The 15,780-nt window shown below is 40.4% G+C and overlaps 1 protein-coding gene across 10 annotated transcripts in view; it reads right to left on the bottom strand.

The window, feature by feature from the left end:
- RHOBTB1 (Rho related BTB domain containing 1) overlaps window positions 1-15,780 on the bottom strand; it is a 121,827-nt gene that overhangs the window by 21,162 nt on the left and 84,885 nt on the right. The window contains exon 3 of one of the 10 annotated variants that reach the window (XM_015088337.3): window positions 4,796-4,853. The exons of the other annotated variants lie outside the window; for them this stretch is intronic. Coding sequence (XP_014943823.1) covers window positions 4,796-4,853 — 58 coding nt within the window. The remainder of the gene's footprint in view (window positions 1-4,795; window positions 4,854-15,780) is intronic. 10 annotated transcript variants of the gene reach the window in all.

The raw sequence follows: 15,780 nt of genomic DNA on the forward strand, positions 1-15,780 counted from the left end.
AGCCCAAGTTTATTTTCATATTGCACTGCAGAACGCCTATGTATTAAAGTTTCCAAAGATGTTCTTTTACAATACAAATGACTACCCAAATTTGATTCAGTCCTGGAGCCACAACATGCTGAACTATTTCTGTTAATCACAAGAAATAGTTTCAAGATAAAATAAAATAATAAGAACTACCTTTTACCAGTTTAAACAGAAAGGTGATGATGACTCAACCCAATGAGATAAAGCAAACAGTTTAATTACTGAAAACATAACAGGTATTTGCTGTACAGGGTCAGCAAATACACAGAAGGATTTCTGCCCTTCTTCCCACTTAAGTACACATGTAGAGAGCACAACCACTTATCTGTTTCTGAAAAGAAAATGTCCTGAATTTGCAGGAATTTTGACTCTTTACTAGATATATGGCAAGAAGGTAGTATTTAACAGAAAACTAGCAATAGTTAGATGGATGGGTAATAAGAGAATGTTGGAAGCAGATTTCTCAAATGGTATATATGACACAGCAGGTAAACGGGGAAAAGAACAAGTATTTTACAGTAAATTTTGACATAAAGATCTTCTATTTTTACATAACAACTTACCATTTTAGAGGCCAAAGAACCGTTTCATAAAACGATTGTTCAATTATGGTGTTTGACAGCTGCTAAAAGGTATCTTTAATAAGAATTATAAACCAATCATCTAGGTTAAAATATGCTGAATGGTGACTTTGAAAACATTGAGGCAAAAGAATATAAAGAACAGGAAAAATTATGCCCAAGGATTCAAGACTATCTTGCAGCTAAATTCAGAAATAAACTCTTACAATTTTATTAGATGTTAATTTATTGCCTTTATTGTTTATGTAATGAGAAGAATCAAGTCGATGAATCAAAACACCTTCTTTTTAAATCATTAATGAGCTTTTCCCCCCTACATATCAATGAAGACAAACAAATATATCCAGGCAACCATAAAATTTCTAAAAATAATCATTTGCAATGCAGAAAACTGCAGGGTGCTTACATTAAATGTAATTCACAAGTTGAGTCTTTAAATTTATACTCCAGGAAAACTGCATAGACCATAGCAAGTAGAGGGGAAAATCCTGAGATTAAAATATTTACAAATTATAAAAGAGGACCTGGGACTCAAAGTAGATGAATGTATTAATCTGCAGGTTTAGAATGTCCTTGAAATAAAGATATTATCAGAGATTCATAGACACTGGAAAATATAATATGTGTAAAAATATGCATAAATATATAAATGAAAGGGAAGCCTGTCTTGTCGTCGGGATTCTGATTTAGTTAGTGGAATATTTTGTGCACAGCCTTACTTCTAATCAGCATAAATAACAGTACCCAGCAATGCTTTGAATTTTACATTTTTTAGGAGCTGAGTTTTCTATTATTCATAATCCTATTTGTATAGGATATCTGATACAGCTCTGCTATAAGCTTCATCCTGATCATAAAACAAAGCCACCGTGAATTTTGGCACAGTGAGATTAACATGGCAATATGTGAGGTTCAATACTGTAGAGGAAGAATTGAGGAATGTACCCAGCACCTAAATGTGGACTAGTATGTATATGCATAAAATTGTTCTAATTGGTGCCTATTTCCATATTGAAGCACATGGCTATAAAATAAATATTCTCAGAGCTTAATTTATATGACAGACATGAAGCTAAATGTCAATTCTGTTATCTAATTTTATGATACAGCATGTGAGGTTTTGAAATCAGAGCTGGCTCGGTTGCCAAGGTTACGGTGATAACACTCAAGCCACTGAGCACACACGAGTTACTATTCGGTTGACCTGTAAACAAGTACAGACAGGACCTTGGGGGTTGGAAACAATGGAATCTCTTGATGATAATAGCATAATGCCGTCACCCAATACAGGTCCGGAGGGCCCGACTTCTAACTGTGTCGCAGCAATATCTCAATGCATGAAATGCTGTTGGATGGCTAGAAAAATAATTCCATGTTATGTAAATATTTTGCCTCAAAAGGATGATAGTTAAAGAGAAGAGGTTGTATTGAGCACAACACTACCTTTGAAGCTAAAATAACTTATTGAGTCAAAATTCTACTTGTATCCTTGGAATGAAGAAATCTTTTTCCTTTTTTTTTTTTTTTTAATGCACAGTTAGGGGCTAGGAGAATATATCTCCATTACTTTACACTCAAAGCACTTAAGAAATAAGATCATATTTTACCTACCAACTTGCTTCAACGTCTTTGGTTTAACTGTTGTTGATCTAAATATGAATGCAAGTTAAGAAAACATTCTATATAAATTATAGAGGCCAGTTTTTCTGGTCTGCCCTAATAATGTAGTACCCTAACCCTGATTTTAACCAAAAGGCTGGGGAATCAGCGGATGTAGTGATACAGCTACAGAAAGATGCTGTTTTGACACATTGCTCCTTATTCTTTTCTAATTCTATATTCTTTTCTAATTCCTAATTCTTCACATAGCAGTATATATAAACACATATACAATCAAGTAACTATTTTGAGAACACCGCATATTCCCTGTAGATTTTTAGCCTCTTTTCTATCTAGTCAAGGAAGGCACAGGACCTGCAGCTAAGAATATCTCCCCCTTTAGGCAGAATTCCAAGGAACTAGAGCTATTAAATAACTTTTAATCAAAACATTCATTCCTGTGTGGAGACTGTTCAGTGTCTGACACAAGCTCGTGTTTAAAAATGCCATTCCTGTGGAAGATAAAAAGAAAAAGGCAGGTTCTAGCATTTCCACTTCCATGGCTCTGTTACATTTTTTTACTTTGAAGAGTTGAGTTTAAAAATAATTGGGAGGGGAATGTGTGATGAGGGCATTCTCACATATTATGCAGCAGGGTTAGCCTAGAAATGACCTCAGGGTTCCTATTTCAGCTGTAAAAAGAATCTGATAGGATTTAAATGGCGTCCTACAGCTATTTGGAGTAGAAAGCACAAGAATTTGAGAATTCTTTGCAGAAGCAAAGCACAGAGTAGGCAAAACTCTAAACTCCAGAACTTGAATACTGAGAAGGGGTAGGAAGAAGTTTGGAATTTTTTGTTGTTGTTGTGGACCCGGCTAAGTGGCTTTATTAAAGAAAGCCAGGGTTACAAAGGACTTAAGCATGCAGGGTCTCAGTTGCTTGCCTACGGAATGTTTATTTTGGGGAGAAAAATGTAATTTCTTTTCCCTAAGGGGAAAATGTTACTGTAAAAGTTTCTCTAGGGTATTAACACATCAAATAATGCCCATGCAATGATGTTTTGATTAGTTAAGTAAAAAATAATCCAAAGTAAATCTGTGTGTAGAAATAATTGCGGATCTTGCTTCATACAGGGGTAGAGGGCAGCGGGGCGGGGGGGGGGGGGGGGTGGTCACAGAAGGCCCAAGTCCTCCAAAAATGCTTGTGCTGATAAAGCCAACCTGAGTTGTACCAGTTTTTCTTCAGATATTAAACAAACAAGACAGCATATTTTTTTTCAGTTATCTTTCAAGGAGAACACCGGCCAAAGATAGCATGTAAAAAATTGGCAAAGGTATTTGGATAACATAAGAAGTGTGTGCAAAGTTGGGACCAATCTTTATTGAAGGATGAAAGAAAAAAAAATCTGAACACAGTGCATCTTGCCCACATATCTTGGCCCAAGCTAGACTTGAAACAGCAAAGGCCGTACAAGTTCCCAAGGCCTGTCTTTGTAATATCTATAGTCAAATATAGCAAACGTGGTGGGAAAAGGTCAGAGAGGCAACCAGAAGCAATGCTACTTTTCCAATCTGAAATACCAAATTCATCCTTTGAAGAAGTGGTTGAAAAAGGGTAGATAGTCACTATAAAAATATGTGTTGTTAAGAATGGATTTTCCAAGTTCTTTCCTATCACACAAGTGCTCTTATCTTCTTGGTTTATCTTTCCTTTCCTAGTCCCATCCAGTCCACCACCACTGTCGGCTAGGGGGCTGCCTTTGCATTTTCTTATCTGGTTAAGTGAAGGAAAAATACCTAAATTATCCTTTATCTAAGAGCCCAACATCAGGCCAGTCTGACAGGCCATTGTGAACGTTTGTGGGTTCCATCTGGTCCTCCACATAGCTGTGAGCAGGATGGCCAAATGCCCTTCTCCAAAAGGCCAATTCCTTGCTGACGAACACTTGGTGACCAATAAGTATGTCGTTGTTAATATGCCCCTTAAAGTCTTTCATTCTGTGGTAGGACCCCACCTCTTTATATGTCAGTACTGCTTATTATTTCCTTTTTGAGTAGAAACTCCTATATCCTTTATATTGGTAGAGATCACAATCACATTTTAATGGCCTTCTTTCCTTTGCCAATGAGCACAGGTCTCCTTCTGGCAAAGGTTCACGCAGGAGTCCCTGACCTCCACCTTTGGGGCTTCAAGCTTCCTTCTCCCCCTACAACTTAGGTAGGTTCTTTACAGAAACATTTTTGAAACCATTCAAGTCAACAACACACCTTTCATGCATGTAGTCTGACAGCGCTATGCAAACAGATCAAAACAGCACAGAACAGCTGGGAGCATGGCAGAGAAAAGGAATGTGTAACACGTGGCTTTGGAGAATTTTAGTAGGGAAGCAGCCCGGTGTGTATGAGATGCAGGGGGAGTTGTCAGTGATCGGTGAACATAACCACCAGGAGATGAATGGCTCTGTAAGCTCATACTCATGGAAGATGGAGAGGTCTGTAGGGGAGCGCCTGGCAGGGGATCTGGGGAGAGCAGGGCAGGACCATGCAGTGCCCTGGATGTGAGCAGAGAAATCAAGTCAATACTTTACCAATAGCAGTGAGGCTTCTTAAGTACAGATGTTATGTGGGGAAAACTGTCAAAACACCCTGCAATATATCCAGATTTGGGAGTGATTAGCATGCGCAACTATTTCTTCTAAGCCCATAACTGCACGTTTAGTAGGAAGCAATACTTTAAACCAGTCTTTCCCCCACCCTCCAAAACTGAGTAGCCAAAGCAGTGCACGCTCTTAAGTGCAGGAAAGCCATATCAACATCCCACCAATGCCACCAAACCCTGAGATAGATAAAACTTGAGTCTTAAGAACGGTTGCTTCTTCTATCACGATACAAATATCACAGGGGGCATTGGCCTTTACCACAGAAGGTTGTGGGTTATCATCCAATAGAAACTGGCTATTTTTCACTCAATATACCATTTTCCATACTGAACAATCTAAGCTCCATTTAGTATATTCTTAAATCTCATACAATCATCAGAAAAAGTTGAATGCATGGGAAATTGAGTGAAGCACAAGTAATTTATTAGAAGAAATCTTATTTAACTCCTGGTCAATGAGAACAGAAAGCATTGACATAAAGAAGGCTTGTTTAACAGGAGAAGGTGAAATTGTGGTAATAAATTCCTTCCCAACACCACCTCTCATTTTCATTCCTTTTTGGCTTTCCCTGAAGAGAAATGATGGAGGTACTTCCTTCCTGTACTGTTCATGTTTTCTCCTGAGAGCAAGACTAGCTGTAGATACAGGAAAGCCTCCATATCAGCCTGAATGCCAGATGGGAGGTCTCTGGGATTAAGCTCCTTAACTCTTTTGAAAGGAAACTATGTAAACCAGCAAGATCATTCCACCACACAAGAAAGTGTGAAGTGAAAGGGTAAAGAGACTTTACCCAGACCTCTCAGCAATCCTCTCTGAATTCATAAAGGTGAAAGGACTTGTCTCATGCCACTTATCCAATAGTAATACACAGTCATTCCTCTCAGCAATATTAACTGATAATGCACTATGTATCAGGTACTCTTCTAGACACTGAGGATACAGCAATTAGCTAAAAATACAAATCACTCATGCTTATCTTCATGCTCATATTCTAGTGGAGAACAAAGACAATAAGCAAGAAAAATATGTACACTAGGTGCTGTGTTAGGTAGTGACAAGTGCCAAACAGAAAATAAAGCAAGGAAGAGGGACAGAAATATTAGGGAACAGAAGATACTTTTGGAATGAGGTGACCAGGGAGGGCCTCACTGAGCAGCTGACATTTCAGTAAAGACCTGAGGAGGTGAGGGAGCTAACATGCTGCTATCTGCGGGGGAGAGCCCTGTGGAAAAGGAAACAGTTCATGCAAAGGCTCTGAGGAAGGTTGTCTCCCTTGGGTGAGGGGGGGGGGGAAATAGCAGGAGCTGAGCTCAGGAAGGCAATGCTGGACTGAGGTAGGGAGGGCCTCATGGGGTCTGGCTCTTACTTTGAATGAACTGGTGGACCGTTGGGATTTTTTAAGCAGAATCACGTAATTTATGTTTGAACAGGAGAGCTGACCAAATGGTGGTGGTGGTGTTGGTGGTAGTGATGGTGGTGGTGGAGGGGGCGTGTCAGGGGAAAAGGTAGAAGGATGGAACCAGTGAAAAGGTAACAATCCCGAGAGAGGCGATCGGACTTTGGCCTGGGAGCAGTGCAGGTGGTGAGAGGTGGCCGCATTCCCTATATTTGCGCAGCGGGGAGCCAGCAGGGTTTGCTGACGGACCACGTGTGGGATATGCCCAAGAGGAGTCAAGGATGATGCTAGAGAGCTTGTGCTGAATGATTCTGTATTCCCTGTTCCTGGTGCTGACATCTGTACTTTAGCATCTCTAACACTGAACTGTAATTATTATGTTGCTGTCTCCTTGCTGTACCCTGAGTTTCTTCTTCGGGGACTTTGTTCCATTCCTATTAGTTCCTCTTGCATGGTGTATATATGACACAGCATTTGTGACAAAAGAGGCTCCCAATGACTGTTTACCAAGTAAAATGGCCTTCTAGATATTGAAGGATAAAGGACGTAGATGCAAATACGTCTGCAGTCCTAAAGTCTAAAAGAAAGGAGTTCAGGCGTATAGTAAGTCAGTTATGGAATACGTTTTAATAAAGAATGAAAACAGTATGTGAGCTATTATATTTCTTCAGACAATTACTGCTGAAAGGCAACCATATAATATCTTTGGTATACGGCAGAGATTAACCAGTTAATATATATTTCTTAATTATTGGAATTTATCTAAAAAATCCATTTACCCCATCTAATTGGATAGTTTTATAACACTGAGATAATAATGTATTAATGATGACTTCATGGAGTTAGATAATCTCCAGAAGCAAAGGAAATGTAAAGAAATAGGTTACTTTCAACCCACTAATTTCTGTGTTACACAGAATCAAGGCTGAAGGGAACACCCTCTATTTCACAGACCATCTTGTTTTTTTAAAAAAAACATAGCAAACACTAAAAACAAAAATCAGTAAGATAGAAAGATAGTCAAGGTGATAAGTTGAAAAGACAATCTGCTAATTTGCTTTATCTTTCTGTAATTCAGCACTGTCCTTCAGATGATATCTAGGCTGGGGACACAGGGGTTCCAGGGGAAGAATAAAGTGGTGGAACGATTTTGGAAACCTAATGAATGGCCAATATTAAAAGTTACTGATAGAACTGTTGACAAGGTTCACTAAGAAACATATCTGTGAAAGTGTTCTGTAAACTTTACACTACCAATTATTGTCCAACAAATATGATCATGGGTTCAAAAGTCACCACAGGATATATTTTATATGTTGTAGCCAATAAGAATTGCGGAACATTCTCATCACGAGATGTTTTCCTTTTGGTATACCAGCTCATGTCGTTAACTGAAATATAACTGCTGAAAGCTAGTAAAGAATCATCCTCAGAAGACACTGCAGAATTACTCAACAGTCTCTTTTTTCTTACCACCTAATGTAAAAGGGAAAACTGTAGTGCTGAAATATATTTCCTCATCAGAATGTTATAGTATAGAAACATCACAAACTGATGAAAAGTTAACACACTTAGCTATTATTTGACCCAACTGGTCAAGCTTGCAGTTATTAAGTAGTAATAGAAAAAAAGGTAGTAAGAAGGCAGAACACAAGACGTTAATATACTGAACAATGTGTATGTCCTATTCTCCTTACCTATTCCAGTGGCCTCATTATTCATGTCTCTATGGCACCTTTTGAGGCCATCAATGCTTTTCTGGGCTGCCACAATGGACAGTTTTTTCTAGTCATGTGACCAGTGTTTGGGCAGCAGCCAGCATCTGTCTAGGTCCTGGAACACGAGTGACCCCACTCATCAATCAAGTCCTGTTGCTATCTCATTTGGCACTGTTGTTTCTCAAGGACAGATTCATCCTGGGGCCAGGGCTCAGTTGGACAAAGAAATTCCAGCTTTCTGATGTTCTGTCTTCTGGTCACAATATGAGATGTAGCAGTTCAGAGCAGGAAGGACAGTGCGGGACAGTAGGCTGAGGGTGGTACAGAGCACGGCATGTTTTCTGTCTGCCGGATGATCTGGCATCACGGAAATCTTGTTTGGGTGTTTTAGTGCACAATCTACAAATCTCCACCACATTTAAGTTTTTGAATCCTTTCTATGCATTTAGTCTGATGCATTTTTGTTTATTTGTTTTGGTTAAGCACAAAGCAGTAATAATCCACCTTCAATTTTTCTCCTCACTGCCCTCATCTTTGGGCAAATGAATTTAAAATAAATAAATAAATACATAAATAAATAAATAAATAAATAAATAAATAAATAAATTAAAAAATATGATTATTTAAAAAAGCTTTTTCAGTATTTACCTTTGAGAGAGAGAGGGAGAGAGAGAGAGAAAGCGAGAGAGAGAGCACGAGTAGGGTAGGCACAGAGAGAGAGGGAGACACAGAATCCAAAACAGACTCCAGGCTCTGAACTCTTAGTACAGAGCCCAATGTGGGGCTCGATCCCACAAACTGAACTATGAGATCATGACCTGAACCAAAGTCAGACGCTTAACTGACTGAACCACCCAGGTGCCCCTAAAATATGATTCTTATAAGGATCTTGGAAATGACACTAAGAGGACAAACAACCTTACAACTGGAAAATCGTTAGTATTGACATAAGTAATTTTCTATTTAAGAGGGCACCTGTTGGGATGAACACTGGGTGTTGTATAGAAACCCATTTGACAATAAATTTCATATTAAAAAAGAAAAAAGGAATACTCCTTCAAACAAGGCTTTACAAAAATAATTCACAAATCTAAAAATATTTGTGGAGAAAAGGTGGGTTTCAGGGTGTGGGTCAGTGTACCTCCATTCTTTTTCTCCTGGTCTAGCTCATCTCCTAGCTCATCTTTTCATTTGCTCATTCATTAAGGAGAGGTTAGGCACCAGTGTTTTCTGTCTTTGTCACTTTCACATAGGTACATGATTTGTGATTCTTACTATAAAAATGCAAACCTAAAATTCAACCTAGTGAAATAGTTTGGAGTTTGTTACAATGGCATTTCCTTGTAAATGCCTTAGAAGAGCCTGCCATGTACCAGACTGATGGACAGATTCATGCACTCATTCAACTAACATTCATTAAACTCTTACTATGTGCCACGCCCACGCATAGGGCAGACAGACAAAATTCTTGTTCTACAGATAGTAGGAGTCATAGCATAAGGACAACTGAAGAAGATGATGAAGGAGCAAACTTTCAAGAGTGTGATCATAGTGATGAGAGGGATTTGCCAAGGAGTCCTGAGGAACATAAGGAGGGACATTTTACCTGGATCCTGAAGATAACAGGGAGTTGGGGGAGAGTATGGAGGGGACTTCTGGGAATTTGTGCCTCTTATTCTAAAGTCTTAGAATAGTTGTGGTAATTAAGTAGGTAAAGAATAGGCAGGTGGGAGTATAATTTCTATGCAGGTGTAATGCACATTTGTGGGCCTAGAGGCTACAGACCATACACAATTAAAATATCGGGTTATGTCTGGAGCAAGACAGGAGGTTGGACAGGCAGGCTGGGACTCAGTCCAGAGAAACAAACCAGAGTGGAGCCTCATATCCAACATGCAGCTACCTCACCCAGGGAAAGGACACTTCTCTTCCAGCTCTGCACCTGATTCTCAGCTAAGGTGAATGAGCACAAAACAGACAAGGTCATCTGTACATTCCCACAGGTTCTCATTGCACCCTCCAGTTCCAGAATGAACCAACTACAAAAGGCCACACGGTTACTATTTGATGGGGAAACAGAGAAATAGAAAACTTTCAGGGAACTGTGGGGTCAGCTATCACAGGATACCTGGTCCAATGTATCTTTTTAGAAAAAGATACAAACATAACCACAGCCGAAGACACAGGCCACTTGGTCAGACTCTGATCCACACGGCTGAGGGCTTATCTCTAGGAAAAGGGAATCAGCATGATTTGGGGACAATTTGATAGTGTTTCATTATTGAGCCTTGAGATTCAAGACCATCCTGTTTCCCATACTCTTCTATTAAGGATCTTGTCCCATTTCCCGCCCTAAGTGCACACAAATAATTTGTATTTCAGTGAGAATTAACTCTAAATTCTATAAATTAAAACATATGTTGTCTACCACATACATTTCCTCAGACATAACAGATTTTTTTTTTGTTCATAAAAATACTTGTACTTAAAAAATATTGAGATACAATTTAAATACAATAAACTTTGCAGACTTAAAGTGTTCGGTCTGATTAGTTTTGACTTACGTACGCACCCCAATACTATCATCCCTATCAAAATCATGAACATTTCCATCACCTCCAAAGTTTCCTGTGTCCCTTTGCAATCCATCCCTCCCTCTTCGTCCTCTTTCCCAGGCAACCAGTGATCTACTTTCTATCACCATGGATTGCATTTTCCGGAATTTTATAGACATGATGTCACACAGTATGTGTTCCTTTCCTCTGGTTTCCTTCACTTAAAAGCTTTGTCTCTAATCTTTAAGAGATTCTTCCCTTTTGGCTCAGTAAAGAGCATGATAATCATGATGATTCCACAGTAGTGCTTACCAAAGCATGCCTTGAGGACCACCTGCTTTATAATCATCCAGGGACTGGCTAAAATGTGCTGATTTACCTCTCCCTAGAACTCTGACATCAGAATAGCCAGCATATGCGGGCATACTTAAACCTGCAATTTAGTTCAACCTTTTAGGGAACGACGGTTCCTGTTTCTGGGTCTAGCTACTTACTCCTCTAAGTCTTTCTATTGTTTTGTTTTTTTCTCTACATTTTTTTTAACATTTATTCATTTTTGAGAGACAGAGAGAAACAGAGCGTGAGTGGGGGAGGGGCAGAGAGCGAGGGAGACACAGACTCTGAAGCAGGCTCCAGTCTCTGAGCTGTCAGCCCAGAGCCCGACACAGGGCTCAAAACTACGGACCACGAGATCATGATCTGAGCCAAAGTCGGATGCTTAACCGACTGGGCCACCCAAGTGCCCTGGTCTTTCTACAGTTTTCTATAACCTGGGCAAACCTTTAGGCCACAGCAGGACACAGGACTTTAGGACAAAGGTTGCAATAATTTTCCTAGATCCCATTGTGCCCACATTTAGAAGCATGGTTTGAGTTACTTTTCCATATAGTACATGCATTGTGAACTTTCCTCCTTTTCAAGTCTACCATGGGGGTCAGGACTCTAGCGAAGACAGTCCTGTGAGTGAGTAGGACTCCTTTATCACAGGTGCAAAATTCAATGAGGTGCCAAAAAAGTACATAATCCAGGTGCCCAATATTAAAAAAACAACAAACAAACAAAAAACAAAATTAAGGCAAAATAAATCCCTGGTGAACAAAATATCAAAATATTAAATAAAGTCAGGACCAGTAACCTTGCCATACTGAGCCATACTGAGTTTGAAGCAGAAAGAAAAAATTAGTGATCCTATCTTTTAAAAGTTATTACTATTTATATTTTATGCCCAATGTGAGTGCTTTATTGCCTCAGCCTAGTCCTGGCCCAGGCTCACCTCCACCTGATATATTTCACTGTCCAACAGGCTTTTTGCTGTCCTGAAATTGTCATTAGAATGTTACTTCTGGCCCAGCATTTATAATGCGCCAGGGACAGGAAGAGCTCATTCAAAGCACCCTATCTGGACACGTTAGACATTTCCTACTTTTCCCCTTGCCATTAACCACAAGTACAGCCAATCCCAGACAAACACATAAACACTGGTCACCCATAGTCCTGAATTTTTAAAAGAGCCTCAACCAAGCATTCAAAATGGGATGTATTCATGGTGTATCTGATTACTGCCTTCAGCATGAAACTAGACCTATCTAAATAGACACACAGAAACCATGGCTCTGATTAATATTATCATTTAAAACACATACTGCACTTCTCATAGGAGCTAACATTTGAGAAAAATCCGCATGTGAAAATAATCTGTATTAATAAATGAGTTCCAACTGAACAGAAAATATGCCCAGAAACTGTGGGGTGTAAGAGCAAGGTTCTGCATGTTTAAATTCACTTTTTTAGGGGAAAGCATGCCATATAAAGGACCCAAGGCTCCTACTCACTCTCAGAAAGTTCACTTGGATGTATTATTTTTAACGAAAATGAAAGCACTCATGTTTAGCTATACAAAGAATTAAGCTATTTGTTATGTATTAAAGAATTTACGAGGCACAATGGCATACTAGAGCTGGTGACAGATGGAGAATACTGGTCTTCAGTGTCCACATAGAACAGCATACAAATTAGACTGGACTAGGGATAAATTTAAGGTAAGCTTGTCATCAGCCATCATCACCAGCCATGACAGCATGGTGGAAAGGGAAGGTATGGGTTCTGGAGTCCGACAGAACTAGCAGGAAAAGTTCAGTTCTACTCTTTCCTAGCTGACTGACCTTGGCCCCTTTCTGTGCCTGTTTGCTCAACTGTGAAATGAGCCTACTTTGCAGGGTCACCACAAGAATGAAGTGGTGGACATCAGGCACAGGCCCAGCCTTGATTAAATTGTAGCTGTTGTTATCACCACCTTCAGTGCCACAAGCTTTATGATGTGTTTGAAGGTTATCCAATCTTGAGACAGATCAATGCTGGAGGTTTTCAAGGAAAGGAAACATAAAATTTGTAATTATTTACGTGTGGGGTGACTATACGAGAGGGACAGGGGCCCAGATATCCTGTTGAAAGGCAGAGCCCACCCTCCTTGTCTCCCTTTTTAGTGCCTAATTGTGAACATTTCATTCTTATAATAGTTTGAAAGAAAAACCGAGAGTGATACCCCTTTATTATTTTAGAGAGGGAGAGAGAGAGTGTGTGTGTGAGGAGGGGAGAGGGAGAGAGAGGGAGAATCTTAAGCAGGCTCTATGCTCAGCGTGGAGCCTGATGCGGGGCTCAATCCCATGACCCTGGGATCATGACCTGAGCCAAAGTCAAGACTCAGATGCTCAACAAACTGAGCCACCCAGCCCCAACCCCACGCCCCCCCCCCCCCCCCCCCCGCCGCCACTTTAAAAAGAGGCTGTTTTCTTGCCAAAAAAGGGCAGCTGATCACAGTCCTGGTTACTAGGTGTAGTTTTGTTCTTGATATTTTAAAAGAGCCAGAAAAAGTTCATCCAAAGTGGATAGAAAGTAGGTGGTGGGAAGACAGGCTGCGAGAGTTGGAGTCATTCACTCCATACAAGACAGGGTTTCACGGATTCTAAATGTGTTAAGTGGTGCTGAGGCTGCTGTGCCACCTTCCTTCTCCATCCACAGAAGGACTCCCGTACTCAACATTTTTTCTTGGATGGATGATTTCCCTTCCTGAAGAAAAGGGGTCACCTAGATGACCTTGTGAGGCCTCTTCCAGTTCTAAGCCTTCGCACAAATACAGAAGAGCAAAGAGACACCCAGCTCGTCAATGTGGGGGTGGGTTGCAGCCGCATCTGTTTAAAATGAGGCTGAGGTAGCTTGGTACAGAAGAAAGAGTGGGGGCTGGGATTCAGGCAGAGGTGGGTTGGAATCTGCCTCTGAAACTCACTCTTGGGCAAGTTACAGGAGTAAAAGAACTCAGCTCTGTCCTCCCTTGTAGCATGGAGATAATCTCTGCCTTCTAGGGTTCCTGAAAGGATTAACTGAAATAATGTTGGCAAGGCACTTCATATTTTGACTGGCACATATAAGCCTTTGATAAATTGGAGCTATTATTCCAGTTGGTTGAAAAATGGGGTGAAAGATTAACGCCCTTCTGCTTATAGTTATACAAATTCCAGTAGGCAGACCGACACCACTGTGGCCCACGGGATCCACACTGCAAGTGGAGCCTGTCCACACCAGACGATGTTTGAGGGGACAACTTATTAACCACTGTGGTCCTTAGGGGCAGAAGACACCAAAGACAAGGCCTAAGGCATCTTGGTAGGGCTCTGGTTTCTCTCACTGTCACCAAAAGAATCACAGGAATTATTTTAAAAAGGTTCCAAATACATCCAGGTGTAAAGAATATATCACATCCCACTGATTTGTCATTCACACCAAGTACAGTAAAAAACATCTGTCAAAAAGCAGGTTTGCAAACCAAATGCATTGTCAGAAATTGTAATTAGGATTATTTTCCTTCACGAATGACACAAAGCTAACAATGGAAGTCATCAAGAAATTGATCAGCTCTTGCAAAGCAATGAAATACAGTGGCCAGAACCCTATACCAAGTAAAAGGCACTCCTATTACCATCAGACTTTTCCACAAAATGCAATTTTTTGGTGTTACATCAATGTGGAATTGCAAAATATTTAGCATTTACAGAAAGATGCTGGAGGCTGAGGCAGAACAGCTCTGCTTTTTGTTCTTTACCAGTAGTGCGGTCCGTGGCAGGACACCTGTGAGGCTGTGGAGAACTGGAGAGGACAGAGGAAATGCAAGGTACAGACATGCATATAAAGTGAGGCCCACGGACAGCTGGGCCAGAAACATGGGAGTGTTTCCTGAAGCCCTTCTGTGTCATTCGGAGAATCAAACTTGGCTTGGAAAACACATCCTGTTTCCATCAAAGGAGGAACAGGTTACAGCTGATAGAACCGAGCTTTACAGACAAGGGAGTAGGACAATGCAGTCTGAACTGATGCAGTCACATGAAAGAGCAGCCTATTTTTGTTGGGCATAAACAAACATAGGCATGACACGTGGTGAAGTGACTCCAGATACATCAGGAGCTGGACAAGGCCCAGTGTGGATGCCTGTCAGTGTGAGATCTATGAAGGCCATCATGCCATTAAATCAATCCTAAGCAGGAATCTCACATGACAGTGAAGCAGCCCTTGTATTACCCAAAGATAAGCGTTACATTAAACCAAGTAAAACTCGGGGCCAAGTTAAAACTCGTTCTTTTCAGCTGTGTAACATTCCAGTGGCAACATGAAACGGTCCAGAGCAGCTAAACCCAAAACCTTCGGTAAGCTCATCAATAGGCCCATCATCTTCGGACAGCTGTTTGGAAGTGAGGGTGCAAAATGTCCACAGAAATCTATCACATCCATCCTTACTTTGCTTAAAGTCATCATTTTATGATGCTTTAGATATTACAAATCCGACTGCATGGTCCTTAAATGGCACTTTACTATTATTGTTTGTATGTGTGGAATAACTGGACAAAAGAAAAACCACAAAGTGGCAACTAATAATCAAGAACACCATGGAAAGAAAAGAAATGATAAAACAGGATTTTCAAGGAGAGGAAAAGTATCTACAACTCTGGAAATTAACCTCAAAAGTCCTCATTACCAAGGGGACATTAACATCGATGTTTTACTTCCCAGATGCCCTTTTCTGAGTCCCCACGAACATCCTGGTCTAAGTGGCAGATTCTCTCAGGGTGTGAACAACTTCTTAGGAATAGGGCAAACCCTTTCAGCAGTTTATTGAGTAGCTCAGACCACTTGGATAAATGCTAATAAAAGTCTGCTCAGAGCCTTAGAGAGCCACCGGCTTGGAGAAATGTGCGG

This window comes from Acinonyx jubatus, chromosome D2, assembly GCF_027475565.1.
Source record: "Acinonyx jubatus isolate Ajub_Pintada_27869175 chromosome D2, VMU_Ajub_asm_v1.0, whole genome shotgun sequence".
In the NCBI taxonomy this organism is placed as follows: Eukaryota; Metazoa; Chordata; class Mammalia; order Carnivora; family Felidae; genus Acinonyx; species Acinonyx jubatus.